This window comes from Meles meles, chromosome 7 (genome assembly GCF_922984935.1).
Source record: "Meles meles chromosome 7, mMelMel3.1 paternal haplotype, whole genome shotgun sequence".
NCBI lineage: Eukaryota > Metazoa > Chordata > Mammalia > Carnivora > Mustelidae > Meles > Meles meles.
Window position 1 is genome coordinate 273369 of NC_060072.1, and position 17419 is coordinate 290787.

General features: G+C 61.6%; 2 protein-coding genes across 4 annotated transcripts; both read right to left on the reverse strand.

The window, feature by feature from the left end:
- Positions 1–5008: 5008 nt before the first annotated feature.
- Positions 5009–8419, reverse strand: MIOX (myo-inositol oxygenase). Of its 3 annotated transcripts, none has more exons than XM_046010786.1 (10): positions 8356–8419; positions 7765–7848; positions 7471–7551; positions 7187–7319; positions 6967–7034; positions 6751–6860; positions 6608–6675; positions 6461–6510; positions 6243–6355; positions 5009–6147 (listed from the first exon to the last, which is right to left on the reverse strand). In XM_046010786.1, the coding sequence occupies exons 1-10, from the start codon at positions 8368–8370 to the stop codon at positions 6039–6041; spliced, it is 831 nt and encodes a 276-aa protein (XP_045866742.1). In that variant the 5' UTR covers positions 8371–8419; the 3' UTR covers positions 5009–6038. The 3 variants fall into 3 exon arrangements, with proteins under 3 accessions (XP_045866742.1, XP_045866740.1, XP_045866741.1); XM_046010784.1 differs by having other exon boundaries at positions 7187–7349; positions 8356–8417; XM_046010785.1 differs by having other exon boundaries at positions 7187–7349; positions 7765–7845; positions 8356–8415.
- Positions 8420–8795: 376 nt separating this feature from the next.
- ADM2 (adrenomedullin 2) lies at positions 8796–13379 on the reverse strand. The gene is made up of 3 exons (XM_046010718.1): positions 13230–13379; positions 12982–13102; positions 8796–12293 (listed from the first exon to the last, which is right to left on the reverse strand). Exons 2-3 carry the CDS (start codon positions 13089–13091, stop codon positions 11975–11977), a joined length of 429 nt encoding a protein of 142 aa, XP_045866674.1. The 5' UTR covers positions 13092–13102; positions 13230–13379; the 3' UTR covers positions 8796–11974.
- Positions 13380–17419: the final 4040 nt, after the last annotated feature.

Here is a 17419-nt window from a genome sequence, read left to right on the forward strand (position 1 = left end):
AGAGAGCCCAATGCGGGACTCGATCCCAGGAGCCTGGGATCATGACCTGAGCCAAAGGCAGACGCTTAACAACTGAGCCACCCAGGCGCCCCTAGTCTTAGCAACCTTGTCAAAAATCAGCTGACCATATAGGTGAGGGCTTATTTCTGGGATCTCTGACCTATTCCGTTGGTCTATGTATGTCTTTTTTCTTTAAGATTTTATTTATCTATTTGACAGAGATCACAAGCAGTCAGAGAAGCAGGCAGAGAGCCCGATGCGGGGCTCAATCCCAGGACCCTGGGATCATGACCTGAGCCGAAGGCAGAGGCTTTAACCCACTGAGCCACCCAGGCGCCCCTACATATCTGTCTTTGTGATGGGACTACAACGGTAGCTTTGTAGTAACTTTTGAAATTGGGAAATGCAAGTCCTCCAGCTTGAGTCTTCTGTCTCAAGACCGTTTGGGCTATTCAGGGTCCTTTGCGATTCCACATTAATTTTAGAATGGACTCTTCTGTTTATGAAAAAAAATACCATTGGGATTTGGATGGGATTGCGTTGGTTCTGTAGATTGCTTTCGTAGTATTCTCATCTTAACAAAATTCCGTCTCCCAGTCTGTACGTTTTCATTCTCTGTCTTCTCTTCTGAGCCAGCCGGTGTGCTGGTGTTTAGGGTTAGCGGTTTGTGGCAACAACTCTGGAAGGCTCCATTTATAAATTTTAAGTGACTAAAATCTTTTAACTGCTTTACAAATTTAAGTTATTTATTAACCATTTAGTCGTCTGACCTAACACAGCCTTTCAAAAAGCCACAGCACGTGAACATACAAACACAGTGAGCCAACAATTCTCTACAGTGTCCCTACACCACGAATCAACTAAGACCGACCATGGCCAAAACCTTGGCATGGCCCGGCCTGCTGAGGGCACACGGTGCCTGGACACAGTTCTGCTGGAGGGCTGCTCCCAGCTCCACGTCTGGAGTCCAGGGTGGTCAGGTCAAGACACAGGCCTCCCAGCATCTCAGCACGTTCCTTCCTTCTCTGGCCTCTGGAGGGAGAGGTGGGGGAGGGGCCGCCTGCCTCCTGCTGGGACTCACAAGCAGGCAGATCCCCCACCGGTGGGAAATCTGCCAGGACACCTAACCCCCTGGGGTCCCCAGGAGCCCGATGAATCCACCCTCCTGATTTAGACTCCACACCCTCCCGGCAAACGGTGGCCTCACTAATGCGAGGCGGCCATTCCAAACTCCACACAACCCTACCTAGTTCACGCCAAGGTGCAGAGGACCCCAAATCTGGTCCCTTCCTGGCCCCACATCACCTCCGGGTTCCAGCTTGACACCTAACCTTCCCTTGAACTCAGTACAATTCCGTCTCAAAATTCTGCATTTCACGTACTAAACTGTGAAGTCAGCCACCAGGAAAGAAAGTTTGAGGGAGAGCGAGGAGAAAAATACAGGTTGGAGGCGCCTGGGTGGCTCAGTGGGTGAAGCCTCTGCCTTCGGCTCAGGTCATGATCTCAGGGTCCTGGGATCGAGTCCCACATCGGGCTCTCTGCTCCGCAGGGAGCCTGCTTCCTCCTCTCTCTCTGCCTGCCTCTCTGCCTGCTTGTGATTTCTCTGTCAAATAAATAAATAAAATCTTTAAAAAAAAAAAAAAAACGGGTTGGGTTTATCTGAGCCACTCTGCATCTGTTGAGAGAGGGTGCTGTCGTCTTTCACTGGCTCTGGCCACTAGCCTGGCCGCTTGGCCGCCCGGTCACCTGGAGCGTTCCCTGGGCCTCTCCGTCCTGCACCGGCAGCCCTCCTCGGTGGCCTGCTCAGCCAGCAGCAGAGGGGCTCAGCGCAGCCTTGTGCTTAGCCACGTCCCGCCCCAGGGAAGAGTTGCTGTGTCTCTGGGGAAAAGTGTTGTTTCCTTAAGAGCCACATTCCACGATGCAGCTGTCCCCAGAGTCACCGGAACAGGCCCCACCAGTTTCACTGAGGGGCCCTGGTGGCTCAGTCATTAACCATCTGCCTTGGGCTCTGGTCATGATCCCAGGGTCAGGGGCACGGCATGGAGCTCTGCATTCCTGCTTGGCAGGAAGCCTGTTTCTCCATCTCCCACTCCCCCTGCTTGTGTTCTCTCTCTTTCTCTGTGTCTCTGTGTCAAATAAATAAATTAAATCTTTTTTTAAAAATTAAGAAGGAAGGGAAGAAAAAAAGGAAAGAGGATAGATTGGAAGGTGCTGGAAGGCTGAGCCCGCGCCTCGGGAATAGGCACACCAGGCTGCTAGGACAGGAGGAGGGCCGCCTGCAGGTGGTGGAGGGTTCTGGCTCAGGAATGCCAGCAGGCTGGAGGAGAGCCAAGCGCTATCCTGTCTGAAGGCTCCAGAGCTGCCCCCATGCCCTGGAGCCCAGTGAGGCCTGACAGTCCCCTGGTTAGACAGGAATATGGCGCCTGGGCCCCCACTGCCCTACCCCCTCCCTGGGGCTTTCAGAGGCGGCCTGGTGAAGGTCTGCAAGGAGCAGAGAGAGGATCTGGAGACCCTGGGACAGGAGCAAAGATGGCCTCTCCTGCTCTGCTCAGTGGGGAGGCTCCCCAGGGATGGGATGGGGATGGGATCGGGATGGGATGGGGATGGGATCGGGATGGGATTGGGATGGGATTGGGATGGGGATGGGATCGGGATGGGATTGGGATCGGGATGGGATTGGGATCGGGATGGGATTGGGATGGTAGCTTCAGACCCAGAGAAGCAGCCCACTGAGCACCGCCCTTCCCCACCCAGCCTCTCTGGAGAAGGCAGAATGGCCTCAGCACACCCTCAACGGCCCATCCCCCAGGACTCTTCCTCCTGGCCCCTCCCGTGCCCCCCAGCACTCCCTGAGGCATCTCCAAGGAGGACCCTGCACCCACCGACCCTGAGCTCCCAGGCTGGGAGGGAGCGCGGAGGAGGCGGAGGAAGCACGTGTGAGCCGGAGCCTGGGGCAGGCTGCTGACCCGCGGCGGCCCTCCTGTCCTCACGCCCGCCCTCGGCAGGAGCAGAGCGGAGAGGGCGGCTGGCAACGCCAGCCGAGCCGGGGCTGGAGTGGAGGTGAGCGTTCGGGATTGCGCCTTTAGCCCCCAACACATGGACAGGAAATCCCATTTCCTAACGAGAGACCAGGACTCCTTGGAGAAACAGCAGATCGCAGGTCTGGGGAAGCCCCCTGGGTTAGCGGGAAAATAGCCCTGGTCAGGGAAGGCCACAGAGAACACGCCCCTGCTAGTGGACCTGCGAGCTCACCCCTCCCCCATCTTTGCAGTGTGCACCCCACTTGCCTTCCCAGCGGCCAGGCACTGCTCCGAGAACACGGCCTTGGGATAGAGATGAGCCCCCTGCGTGGTGTGACTGAACCCCATTAAGGCCTCTGTCCACAATTTTAAGACTCTATCCTTGTTTGTTTCCTTGTTTTTTTGGATTTATTTGTTTATTTATTTGCCAGTGAGAGCGCGACACAGCAAGAGAGGGAACACAAGCAGAGGGAGTGGGAGAGGGAGAAGCAGGCCTCCTGCCAAGCAGGGAACCTGATGCGGGGCTCGATCCCAGGACCCTGGGACCATGACCCGAGCCAAAGGAAGACAGTTAACCTACTGAGCCACCCAGGCAGCCCAAGACTCTATCCTTGTTTAAGTAGGCTCTACACCCCGTGCGGGGCCCAAACTCACAGCCCTGAGATCAAGGGTCACACGTTCTACTGACTGAGCCATCCAGGTGCTCCTAAACTTTTAAGATTCTAGCAGGCAGGGGCGCCTGGGTGGCTCAGTGGATTAAGCCGCTGCCTTCGACTCAGGTCGTGATCTCAGGGTCCTGGGATAGAGCCCCGCATCGGGCTCTCTGCTCCGCAGGGAGCCTGCTTCCTCCTCTCTCTCTGCCTGCCTCTCTGCCTACTTGTGATCTCTCTCTCTCACTGTCAAATAAATAAAATAAAATCTTTGGAAAAGAAAAAAGATTCTAGCAGGCAAATGCAAAGATCTACTTGTCCTGTGGCCACCCAGACAAGCCTCACATGTAAGTTCTCTTGCTTATGAAACCTGCCACTTACCCCTCTGGAGTGGCCTCTCTTCCATGTCTCCCTGCCCTCTGAGTGTGGAAGCTAGTTTCAGGTTACAGCTGGGAAGATCCCAAGGGGCTTGGGAACAAACCCTGCATTTGTGGGTGCGCCCCTATGTAGAAAGAGCGTCTTGCAGATGTCATTACAAAGATCTGCAGATGAGGAGAGCACCCTGGCTTACGTGAACCTGGCCTGTCACAAGGGTGATTATAGGAGAGAGGCAGGGGGGCAGGGGCAGGCGGAGAAGCCGTGTGAAGACAGAACGGGGACGTGCAGTCACAAGCCAGGAGACACAGGCAGCCCCCTGAGATGAAGAGGCAAGGGGGGGTCCTCCTTGGAGCCTGTGGAAGAGTCACAGGCCCGCCCAGGACCACACCCTGATCTGACTTCTGGCTTCCAGAACTCAGGAGAGCCCATTTTTTGTTTTAAGCCACCAAATTTGTTACAAAAACACAAAGAATTAACATAGTCTGGGTGTCTTGTCACACCAGACAGCAGGATGTCCACCAGAGACCGTTGTCATGGCATGAGGACCTTGGAGCCACCCCAGCCCTGGCCGAGGAGAGTCTGAGCACCAGGGAGGGCGGTCCTCCAAGGCACCGAGACACAGATATGCTGACATCTACACAGTCTTCCCTTTTTTAAAGATTTTATTCATTTGGCAGAGAAGGAGGGAGAGAGGGAGAGCACAAGCAGGGGCAGTGGCAGGCAGAGGGAGAGCAGGACGCGGGATTCGAACCCAGGACCCCGGATCATGACCTGAGCCGAAGGCAGACGCTTAACCCACTGAGCCCCCCAGGTGTCCCTGAAATCTACGCATTTTTTTAAAAGATTTATTTATTTATTTATTTGACAGACAGAAATCACAAGCAGAGAGAGAGGAGGAAGCAGGCTCCTCGCTGAGCAGAGAGCCCGATGCGGGGCTCGATCCCAAGACCCTGAGATCATGACCCGAGCCGAAGGCAGAGGCTTTAACCCACTGAGCCACCCTGGCGCCCCTGAAATCTACGCATTCTTAACCCAAAAGAGGCAAACAGATCACCTTCCACGTGGTGCTAGGAGCCAACGCCTGCAAACTGGTAAGTTAAGAGTGAGGAGGCCACTTGCCTTTCCTGGGGGGACTAACCAAATCGCACTTCTCTCTCCTGCCAGGTCTCTCAGATGAGCGAGGAGGGTGGCCCGGGGTGGGGGGTCACTGCTCTGCCGTCTCGGGCTCTAGTGTGAACGAGGTGGGTTCCACCCGCACAGCCTCTACTGCCCGGTGCAGACTAGCGACGGCCTCCGGAGCACTGGCCCCGACAAGCCAGCTCTGGATCTGAGGAAGCCCCCGTATGCGCTCACGTCAGTCAGCGGGGAATCCCAGGGAACTCGAGCACCGCGGGGGGGAACAGCACAGCGGTTTCCCAGGGAACCCCCCCCCCCCGGGACCAACGAGAAGTAAGTGGCGAGGAGGTGCGAAGCCGGCACGGCCCGCAGCACTGAGGGACCCGTCCTGGGAGGGGGGGGCACTCCTATGAAGGTCATTGGCCAAGCCCAGACACAGGTGGCACCTCGGGGCTCACAGGGATGGCCCTTCAGTCCCGCACACGTGTTACACGAGGTTTTCTGTCACCTGTGCCCGCTATCGAGTGTTTTGCTTCATTTTGCTTTTTTAGGGACTCGGAGCCCAGAGCATTTGGTGACTATTTTGAGAATGTGAGGGCGGATAGGGCGGCCCCAGACTCTGAGGCCAGAGCTGGCATGGCAAGCAACAGGCCTGTGGTGGCGGGCGAGGCGGGGCACACGTGTGCGAGGGCCCAGGACGTGCCTCCCCACACGCTCTCTGTTGCCGCGACAGGCGCCGCGGCAGAAGCTCAGACCCCAGGCGGCTGCAGGGTCTTTATCGGCCCCGGGCAGAGTGTCAGGGCGGGGGCGTTGACCTGGGTGAGCAGCGGAGCCCCCGGCGGTGGCAATCTTCCCAGGCCGCCGGCCAGGCTGGTCACCAGCGCAGCACCCCAGGGCAGTACTTGTCAATGAGGCCCTGGTAGTAGGGACGCAGCGTGTCCGCATCCGGCAGCTCTGGGCTCTTGGTGTAGAGGTCGAATTTGCTGCAGCAGGGAAAGGACAGGGCCTCAGGAGGAAGCCCCCAGCCCCTCCGGTCCCCTCATGCCCCCCCCCCGGCCCCCCACACGGATGGCCGTACTTAAACTCCTGCACCCAGGGAAGCATGGCCAGGTCCCGCTCACTGCACAGCTGCCGATAGTCGCCGCCCGTGTGCCAGGGGTAGAAGGAGTGGAAGCGGACGATGTAGAAGGCCTAGGGCAGAAGGAAGCCACGCCCAGCGAGTGCCAGGGACGGGACAGGGGGAGGGGGGAAGGGGGACGGGGGCGGAGCGGCCGACGGCCCCTCCCCTCCACCTACCTGGGGGGGAAGAGAGAATTTGTTGAACTTCATCATCTGGTACATGTACTCTGCCGGAGACACGGTGTCACTCCTGGGCTCCCAGAGCCGTGCTGCCCCCCGCCCGGGGCCCCCACCGTCCTCACCGCCGCCCCCGACTGGCCTCACCGTCATGGCCCCAGGACATGAGGACGTTCTCCAGGCCGCAGTGGGGCTGGTACATGCCTAGCTCCGTGCTGCAGGGACAGACAAGGGTGAGGGGCGTGGGAGCGAGGCGGGGAGGCGGCGGGCGGGCAGCGGGGGAGGAGCACCTGTATCGGGGATCCTGGAGGTCTGGGTTGTCCTGGAAGGTGGAGTCGCAGAAAACCACAGAGGCCTGGGGACGGCAGCCGACTGGGAAGGTGTCTCCAACCACCGCCCACTGTGGACAGGCAGCCCCCTGCGTGTGACTGGCCGGCCCACCTGGTGGGTTTCCAGACCCCTGAGCCCCGGCTGTCCCAGCGGCACCCCTCCACCCCTGCCCTTACCTGGGGCTCCCCTGCCAGAACCAGGACCTTCCCCAAGTCGTGCAGCAGCCCCACGAGGTGGAACCAGTCTGGGAGGGAGACGGACAGAGCAGGCTAGTGGGAATGGTGAGATTAGGGCAGAGGAGGAGGAGGAGGAGGCTTGGGGCGCAGGGGTGAGGCCAGGAAACGGCCGAGACCCATCTGCCTTCCCACGGCAGCCCACCACGGGAGGGAGGCGCACCCTTGTCGGGGTGGGCTTTCCGGATGCCCTCGGCGGTCTGGAAGGCATGGAAGGAGTTGGGGAAGTCCACGTCTGGGTCCGACTCGTCCACCAGCCCGTCCAGCACGTCCACAGCGTCCAAGACAGTCATTTTCTTGAAGGAGAAGGCCCCAAACTGGGTGTGCTAGGCCAGGAAGGGGAGGTCAGCACGGCCATGAGATTGGTCGGATCAGGGCCGCCCCCCCCCCATCCATCCGTTTGACCTGGGGAGGGGGGGGCTGGCAGGCGAGGAAGCTGCCAAGTACCTTCTTCCTGACGAAGTCCACGGTCTGCTGAGTGTGCATGAGCTTATACGTGGCAAAGACACGGTCCAGGAGCGGGCCAGACTGCAAGCAGAGGTCGGCCAGCAGGCTCACCAGTCAGTCCCTGCCCGTCACACTTCAGGGGGCCACAGGTCCTGTCTCCCAAACTTGGCCCCAAAGATGCGGAGGAGAGCATCCAAGAGAGGACCCTGAGCTGAGCAAAGTGGCAGGTGCTGCCCACCCCCCAGAACTACGGGCCTGGGGTGGGGGGCGCCGGGGCTGGGGGGGGGGTCTTACCCTGTAGTTCCGGAAGCTGCCCTTGTCTTTGGCTACCTCTGGGTCCACATCAGGCCGGTAGACCAGGGAAGGGTCTGGGCCCTGCTCGGGTGGGGGATACGCTCATTTCACCCCCATGCCAGCTCCATGAGGAAGTGAGGCCATCCCCATGGGGACACCAGGGCCTAAGGGATGGACCAGCAGGGACGCCGGTGGCCAGCAGGGCACAGCCCCTCCCGAGCACACCCGCCATCGGAGGCAGCCTCGCCATGGGTGTCCTTCTCTGCAAAGTGGGCGTCAGCCAGAGGCCTGCTTCTAGGGTGATGCGGGAGTGCCTGGGACGCCGTGTGCGAGCACACAGCGTCAGCGGCCGGCATCTCCTCCTTGGGATCTGGGTCTGCAGGGAGCCCAGGGGTGGGGCTGCTGACCCTTGCCCCCGCTAAGCCTAAACAGCAGGAGGAAGACAGGAAAGAGGGAGCCCTTTGACCGGGACCAGCAGACTGGTGGGAACCAGCTGAGAGAGGGTGGGAGGCTGCCGCTCCTTCCCGGGAGGGACGACCAGCACCGGGGAGCCGCCGTGGGGCCACGCCGTGCTGGGTCTGGGGTACTCACCACAGCCGCCTTCATCTCGACGGAGCAGAGCTGCAGGTGGGTGAGAGTCCCCCAGGCCGGGTGCCCCTATATATGCCCACAGCTTACATAAGTGACCGCACAGCACCCAGCCCCTTGGCCTTGGCCCTCGGTAATGAGTGACCATCCACCGTCCTCCTGGCCTCCGAAGTTACTGCGTCAGCACGGGAGCCGCTCCCCGCGCCCCGACCCCGGCCCAGCCCCCCCTCCCTGACTTCGGCCTCCCTGAACCACTGACCTGCTCTGGTAGCCCTGAGTGGCGGCCAGCCTCCGGCGCTCCCCACAGGGGTTTTAAACCCCACCCGGGCCACCGTCGGCCCCTCCCAGCTGGTCTTGCAGACCCCGGACCCCACCCATCAGCCTCAGGCCCTGGGGATTCTGGGACCTGCAGGGCTCCTAGGAAGAGTCATTCTCACACTTGCTGAACAGGAGCGAAAGAGTTTATTCACCACCTTTGCAATAGGGGAGAGAGAATCCGGCAAAGACAGCCGGGGGCTTGGCTGCCGGTCAGCAGAGTGGGGTCAGCGGATGGAAGGCTGCTGAGGGCAGATCTCGAGGGTAGGGCGGATTCTCGCTACGCTGTCTTCCAGGAATCCTGCTGAAAGACCGGCCGGGTGATGGGATCTCGGGGGGGGGGGGGGGGGGGGTATCCTTCCTAATACTGGGTGAGGCCTGCTGGAGCCGGGGCTGGTTTGTCACGGGTGGGCGCTTCGTCTGGCATTTGAGGTGAGCAGCTTGGTCTGGAGTCGGGGCAGAGGTGAATCCAGCCGGCATTTACCGTGCGTGACCCGGGGCTGGGCACTGCGGACACAGTGGGAACCTAACTGAGGACACACGCTTGCCTGGGAGCTGACCGTGCCCAAGGAGGAGGCAGACACGCAGCAAAAGAAGTCCTTGTCGCCAGTTGGCAAGGCCGGTGCTCTCAGAACAGATGGGGGGTGTCCGAGTATGGTCAGTGGGGGACACGCAAAGTGTCAGCCTCCACCTGCGGGGGTGTGGGTCAAAGCCGCACTCCGCATCACTGAGGCAAGAAGGCTGCGGGTGCGGAGCATAAACTGGGGCAGAGCTGGCCCCCGTGAAGACGGCGACGTGCGGCCTGCCCAGCGCTCTCCAGCGCGTGACGCGTCTGTCTTCGTTTTCCTTGGAGGTTCTTTCCCCTCTGCCTCCTCCCGCTGTGACGTCCGGGGGAGGGGGCAGTTTGTCGTTCCTTCGTGCTCGGCAAACGATGCTGATGCTGAAGGCATGGAGGGGGCTCCAGGGAGGTGACCAGAGCCTTCCCCCACAGAAAAAGGAGCGAATGAACAGCCCACAGCGTGTGTCTGAGGAGGACGTGGCTGGTGGGCTCTGCGGGAGCTTGGGTGCTGCTGCTGAAAGTCCGAGTGAGGCCCCGGGTAGGAGGCCCCAGCGTGGCCTGGAGCTCAGGGGCCACTGGGAGGCCATGTGTCACGGCACAGGGATGCCCGGAGCTCCGCCGTCCATCCCGCTGAGGAAAATCCTCCCCACACTGCGGGGTGCCAGGGCACATGGCATGGGACCTTGGGGTTCTGGTCACTCTGACCAGTGCGGGGGTGTCCCTGGCAGCAAGAACAGCGTACGTGGAGGACAAGACGATCCTCAGGCCCAGGACTGGCCTCCTGGGCGGGTGCAGGGGGGTGTCTTGGCCACGTGGTGCTCCGACCGGTTCAACCCTCCTAGACTCCTCCTCTTCGTTTCTCCCCAGTCCCCCTTGCCAGGCTCTCCCTGCCTGCTCTCCCTGCCAGCCCCTGCTGACATGACACCCTTCAGTGGCTCTGAGGCCTGGCCCGCTGGCCTCCTCTGCCCTCCCTCACTCACGCTGGTTCCAGCTTCTCTCAGTGGCTTTTTGGGGGTGGGTCCCCCGCCACACCCACGGCTCCTGTGGACTCAGGGCCTGGGCTCTCTCAGCTCCTTCCCCCTGGGACCCTTGATGCTTCCTCCAGGCAGCCTTCCAGGCCTGCTGTGCTCTGCTTCCCGCCCTCCCTGCAGGGCTGGAGCCGGCCTGAACTGTCCCCTTGCCGCCTCACGGAGGGACGATGCCTGTTCTGGCCAGGCGATTCCCAAGCCAGGAGAGCAAGCGACAGGGTGGGAGCCCAGACAGGCATCTCCAGGAGTCTCCCAGCCGTAGGGGGCCCAGGGTCTCTGAGGAGCAGGGCTGCCGGCAACCCTGCCCACCCGTGACCTCTGTGGCTGTGGTTTCTGCTTCGAGAGGTGGGAGAACGCTGGCGCTCTCCTCGCAGGGTGACTGACAGATGTTGACAGGTGAGGTGCGGCGAGTGTTTGCTGGTGCGGAGTTCTAGAAACCACTTTTCTCCAGGACGCCCGTGGGGGTTGGCTCTGGTGGTTGAGCATCTGCCTTCTGCTCAGGTCATGATCTCAGCGTCCTGGGCCTGAGTCCCGTGTCAAGTCTCATGTCGGGCTCCGTGCTCGACTGGGCATCTGCTTCTCCCTCTCACTCTCCCTCTGTGCTCGCTCTCTCTCTCTCTCTCTCAAATAAATTAAAAATATTGGAAAAGAAAAGAAAAAAAAAGAAACCACCTTTCTGAATCCTGGGTGATGCCTGCCTGAGGGGGGAGGGTGGATATCAGTGACCAACTAACAAAGGCTCAGGGATCACAAACCAAAACGAACCTAGAGGCCCAACCTGGGGCAAATACCTTGCTCTAACCTTTAAAGGGCAGTCTGCCCCCCGAAATTCTTGACGAGCCTGCTCCAGCCTCCCTGTGCCCGTGCCCGCCCCCAGTGGGTCTCCAGGCTGTGCAGGGCGGGGTCAGGGAGACTCTGCTGCCTGTGTGCCCCCCCACCCGTGTTTGGCCATCCTGCCCCCAGGGGAGGTGGTGATGGTTCTGGCTTCACGGGACCTCCTAGGGTGGGGAGAGCATCCCCAGCGCCGCCCTGCCCTGAGGGATGGGAAGGGGCCTTCGCTGGGCTACCTGCCCGGGAATGCTGCCCCAGTGAACCTCCAGAAACTCAACGCCTTCGCCCAGGGTCCCCAGCTACTGGGCTAGAGAGCCAGGGAAGAGTGTCCATTTCACCTCGAGCCCAGGCCCCAGAGTTGGCAACTGGAGCAACACAGTTCGCAACAGGGCCTGTCCTCCCTTTACCCTGGCCCTGGGGAAGGGGATCACAGTGGGGTCCTCCTCCCTGCTGCCCTCCCAGTCTCGAGGGCACAGGGAGTGGAAGGGCTGGGGACCTGGGACCGTCAAAGTGCCCAAAGTCAAGCTGAGTCTGATGATGTCAGGATGCGGCGGCGGGTGGGGGACACCCTGGCTTCTGCTCCACATCCTCGGGCAGACCCTGCCCCTCTGAAACCCTTTTTAGAGGTACAGACTCTGCCTGCAGATCTGCTTGGGTCCACACCCGTGTGTGGGTCTCCGTGTCCGAAGCTGTAAGGGTGCTTGCTACAGAACCTGCTGGGCTGGTCTGGGAGTTGCCTCCGGGCCTGCTTGCTGTTCCGGGGACCAGGGTGTGCAGGAGGTCCAGGGGCTGGGAGGGGGCTGGGTGGGGGGCTGGGGGCCCAGGCGCAGCTCCGGGATGGAGGGGCAGCATCCTGGCGGGGCCAGGCGTGGGGATGGCCCTCTCCACCTCAGCCATAGCTGTGCGGGCTGCTGGGGTCCACAGGGGCTGAGTCCCGTGGGCCGGCTGACCCGACCAGCTGCCACAGGCGGTGGCTGAGGTTCTGCACTTGGCAGGTGCCCAGCACGCAGCCCACCCGCAGGAGCTGGGCTCGGGACCTGCGGGGGCCCAGGTGCCGGGGGGGCCCGCCCCGGAGAGACCGCCCCAGAGCAGGGGCTCGGCTGGCGCTCCTCTGCAGATGCAGGGCTTGCTGTAGCCTCCAGGCCACACGCCGAGGTGCGGGGTGACGAGGCTTCAGGCCACTGGAGGGGGTCCTGGCTGGGGGCTCCCTGCAGAGGGGGATGGAGGAAGTAAACCCGGGGGCCCAACTTTTCCGAGACCCCCCACACCCGCCCGCTTTCCCCTCCACACAGGCCTGGGGTCATGGGCAGGGGAAGCCCAGTTTCCCCAGCAGCCTGGAGCACGGCCAGGGGAAGCCCACAGCACCCCTCCCCCCCCACACACACAGCTTGGAGCACGGCCAGGGGAAGCCCATGGTCCCTCTGGAGCTCTGGGCTTGGGTCCTGTCTCCCAGCCACCTCAGCAGCCCAGGTCACAAGGCCATTCACCTGTGCAGGGCACATGCCTCCCCGGGCAAAGGGCAGTGCTGGCCTCTGTGGGTCACTATGTTCATGACCCGCATCACCCCCCACTTCCCAGCACTCCATTCTGGGGCTGGGGAAAGGCAGGCAATCCCGGGGATCCATCCAGCCTCCAGAGAGGGTTGCTCTACCAGCGGGGGAAGGGACCACCCTAGGAGGGAGGGACACAGAGGGACCTCTTGCCCTGCTCAGGATTTGCTGAAGGCTTATTTTCTGGCCCTTGATTTGGGAGGTAGGCCCTAGCAGCAGGTGGGGGGTTCCCCAATGCTGGAGGAATGGGAGGAGGGGATTGGGCAGGGTGATGGAGGGTCCTCCCAGGGCATTCGTGTTTCCTTCCTTGTGGGCCACGGTTTGGGTTGGTGTGAACCCCACTCACCTGGGCGGGACAGGCCGCTGGGTCCTGCCTGGGCTGCGAGGCAGGGTGCCTGGGAACAGCAGGTAGAGGAGGCTGATGCAACCGAAGGCAACCGTCAGGAGTCGGGCCATGGCGGGCGGGGCTGGAGGGAGTGTGAGCCAGGCAGGTGTGGGGGACCGAGGGCCCTCCCCTCCGCCGCCCCTTTCCCCAGCCCCACTGGGAAGCCCTGGTGATCAGGTACACAGGCATGGGGACCTGCGAGCTCTTACCTGAGTCCGTCGGTGGTGGACAGGTGTCAGGAGAGAAGCAGCCGGTGGGTTTGGTGTTGGCTGGGCAGGGAGCACCTGGCAGGTGGGGAGCCTCCCCGGTCAGTGTGTGGTCTGGTTGGCGGGTTGGTCTGGGGCCTGCCTGGGACCCGGCCTCAGCACCTCCCGAACTAAATAGTTTTTCCAGGAGGAGGCGGAGCCGGATGCCCCAGCTGGGCAGGAAGCCCGGCCCCATGGGGCAGCACGGAGGGTGTAGACAAGGGGTTAGACTGACAGAAGCCCCATCCCGCTGGGAAGTGCTCCCACTGGCCAGGGTCCCCATGGCTACCAGCCTCTGGCGCCGTCTGGTGGAGAGGACTGTCCGGGAGCCTGCGGATCTTGCCCATGGAAGGAGTGGGTGGGGGGGGGCGGGGAGTTGCTGTCCACCCCCCCCCCCCCAGACGTCTGCCCTGCCTGGCGGCCTAGGGATCTGGCTAGAATCACGGGAGTGAACCGCAGCACTCCAGCTGGTCAGTTCCGCACCAAGGGGATTTGGAGACCCTCCCTCCACACCCCCACAGCTGTGTTCCGAAAAATCTCCACCCTCTTTCCCTATTACTGCAGTAGTAAGTGGGTTTTGTATGAAATTTAAATAAGTAAAAAGAGAGACCCCCTCACTGCCACCTTTCTCTTCTGCACACGAGTGTATTACGCTGGGGGTGGTGTGCGTGTTACACGGTGTTTGCACGTGAAAACACATGTATGTAAAGAGAGAGACCTCCAGGCCCTCCTCCTATGTGTAGGTGCACTGTAACTTCTTTTTTTTTTAAAGATTTTATTTATTTATTTGACAGACAGAGATCACAAGTAGGCAGAGAGGTAGGCAGAGAGAGGGGGAGGAAGCAGGCTCCCCGCTGAGCAGAGAGCCCGCTGTGGGGCTTGATCCCAGGACCCTGAGATCATGACCTGAGCCGAAGGCAGAGGCTTTAACCCACTGAGCCACTCAGGCGCCCCTCTTTTGTAACTTCTTAATTGATCTTTTATTAATGAAGAATTAGGCGATGTCTGGTCTTTTCAAGAGCAAGAACCCTTCTGTTGTGAGCTCAGAGAAGTGTCTGGATAGTCTGGGTTCCCCTCCCTTCCTAGGAGGGGAAATTCTGCTTGAAGGTGAAGCTGTGTTTGTGTTGACAGATAGTGCCAAGCTGTTCTCCACAAAACTTGTGCCGTCCACTCAACATATGGGCGTGGTGTTGACCTTTCTTTGGGCCTTTGTCAGTCTGAAAAGGGACAGTTACCCCCCCCCCCCATGTTTCTTTGCTCATCAGAGCGTCTCTGTCCGTTCCCACTCCGTCCTCTGTCTTAGCTGCTCCGGTCCTCCTGCCTCTGTCAAGCCACGGCGGATGACGTGGCCCCTCTCTGCACCTCCCGCTGCGCACACTGCCGAGCTCAGTACACACTCCTGGGTGAATAAATCAACAAGTGTTGAACGCATGGTGTGTTGGAGAGTTTGGTTGACATCCTGAAGAAGGTAGGGAAGCATCAGCAGTCATTCTGGTTTCTGTTTGTTTATTTATTTCTACCACCTGGGGGAGGAGAGAGTGAAACCATCACTGTTTCAGTAGAGAAGTGCCATGGGGCAGGAGGGGTGCCTGGGGGCGAGCAGACGGGTCTGAGAGAAACTGAGACACTGGGGGGCAGGCGAGGAGGGTAGGCCCTTCTATTTGCCGAAGCAGGAAGCCCCTAGTGAGATAGGGTGGGTTTGGCCGCCTGGGGTCATCCTGGAAGAGGGCTCTGGCTGCCCTCTAGCCTCGTGGGCCTGGGGCTGAAGAGAGAGCAGAGCTGGATGGAACACAGGTCTGGGAGTTTCATAAACGGCAAGGCTCTGGGGGGCGAGAGGTGTGGTGAGCTCTGCCCCCCCCCCCCCCCCCCCCCCGACAGTGCAGAAAGAGGACAGAAGCCGCGTGCTAGCTCTGGACGGACGACCCGGGGGAGGGGTGGCTGGAGGACTCGGAACAGCCAGCCCCTCCCCACAACCGCCCGTGTGGCAGTCTGCCGTCTTTCCAAAACTCACAGGTGATCCTACTGCTCACTCCTCCAGTAAAGAAAAAATTAGATCAAAATTCCTCGTCTCTGGGAGATTTTTTTAATCCGGGAAAGTGAAGGTAAACTCAGCTCCCAGGCCTGTGGCTCGATGCGTTCTTTCTTTCAGAGTGCTTGCTGCCCCCACGGGCGTGTGTTCCCATCCCTCCCCCCCAAACCACAGATGCACGGGGTGTCCTCTGCCCCCCGAAGTCCCTGGACTGGATGAGAGGCCCCCTCTGTGACCCCACAGCCCTCTGGACAGCACATCTCGCGGTCCTTGCTGTGTGGATGGTGCGTGTCCTCCAAGGCCAGACCTGGGGCTCCCTTCAGTCACGCTCAGTTGCCGGAGCTGCTTGCCTGTGGGAATCCCAAGAGGCCTGGAGGTTTCCCTGGTGAGCGGGGGACTGACGGGGCCACAGGAGGCAGGTGGTGCCGGTGCCACTGGCAGGGCGCTCTAGAGAAGACATTTGTGTGAGACAAGGAAAGCTGGCGCGGAGGCCGGCTGGGGGAGGCGCTTGAAAAGAGCTTCTGCTTGAATGTTTTAAGGTGGGGAGGCTGAGAGTGATCCTCCTGGCCAGGACCCGTAGAGAGGGCACGAGTGAGGAGGGGCCGCTGAGAGGGACGGCAGGCAGTGGGGAGGTGGGGGGCAGGGGCAGAGCCTCAGTGGTGACCGTGGAAGGAGTTGGGGAGTGAGGGGGCAGACCTGGGTGTTGGTGCTGCAACAGAAGGCCTCCCGTCGGCTGGCTTTGTTCTCTGTGAAGGAGGGGTGGTGGGTGGTCTCTGAGACGTAGCAGGTGCGGTCAGAGGCTGACCCGACGTCAGCAGGCCAGGCAGGGGGAGGAGTGTCCGATGTCATCATGGCCACTCTGCACTATAGGGGTGCGGGGCTGTGCATGGCTGGGGGTTGCCAGATGGGGACAGTGCACCAAGTCAGAGAGGCGGGGGCTGTCGAGGACATGGGCAGGATGACCGGCGATCAGAGCCGCAGTGGGTGGTAAAAGGAGCCAAAGAGGAAGCCAGGGAGAGTCATTCCCTGCAGGAGGCCTTAACCTGCTGGAGAGCAGAGGTCAGGGGGGGCACGGTGCCCCAGAAGAGGGGGGAGCAGGCAGAAGCACGTGCCTCTGAGGGTGACATGGACAATACAGTGGTCAGGACACTTGGATGGCGAGAAGCTCAGTGCGGGGTAGCATGGTCTAGAAGGGACCCCAAACCTACCCTCGACCCCATGGAACCTCTGAGACGGCTGCAAGGAACGGGCTCCTTAGGGCCTGAGGGTGGGGGCCTGGGGCGCAGGGTCTCCACAGTCTCTGAGGGACAGCTAGCCCTGGACTCGGGCGCCAGGCCACGGGACTTTCCAGGGACCCTGCCTGCCCACGCACAGCTCCCGGGTGTGGTAACGTGGAGGCGAGGACCTCTTTGGGCGTAAGTGACAGAAACCAGCTCAGGCCACCTGGGGCCAAAGGGAGGGTTTCTCAGCCCGCGGACCCAGGACCCAGAGGCGTGGCTGCGCCGCGGGCCCAGGCGGGGAGCGGGGGAGCTCCGGGGTCGGGGAGGGGCACGCGGATGGGGGCGGGGCTCCTCTCCCAGCACGCCCTGCCCGAGCCCCCGGGGCCCCCTCGGCCACCCCTGCGCACTGCGGGGAGGCCCCGGCCGGCCCTCGCCCTCGGGGGTGCGGCCTCCTCCCAGGCACCGCACCGGCCTGCAGGCGCTGGCTCAGACGCCGGTCCTCAGAGCGGGCCGGGCAGCGCGTCTCTTCAAAGGACACCGCACCCAGGTGGGGCTTCCAAGCGGGGCCCGAGCGCTCCTCGGGCCGCGAACCCCAGGGGCGAGGGCTGCGTCCTCCCGCGCAATCGCCAGGCTGGCAGCTCCTCAGGGGACCGCCCCGGGCTCGTCCTGTGCCCCGGGCTTGGGAGATCCGGGGGCAGGCCAGGGCCCTTCTGCCCCCCTCCAAACTGACCGCGCCGGGGTAACAGCGGGATCCCCGGGCGCCCACAGGAGCGAGGCCCGGCCCGTCTCCGCCGCGGCGCAGGAGCCGGAGCTCGAGGCCGGCTCCGACCGCGGCCGCGCCTGCCGCTGACCCGCGCGAGCTGCCGTCGCTGTCAGCGCCCGGGGGGCGGGGCCGGTAGGGCTCC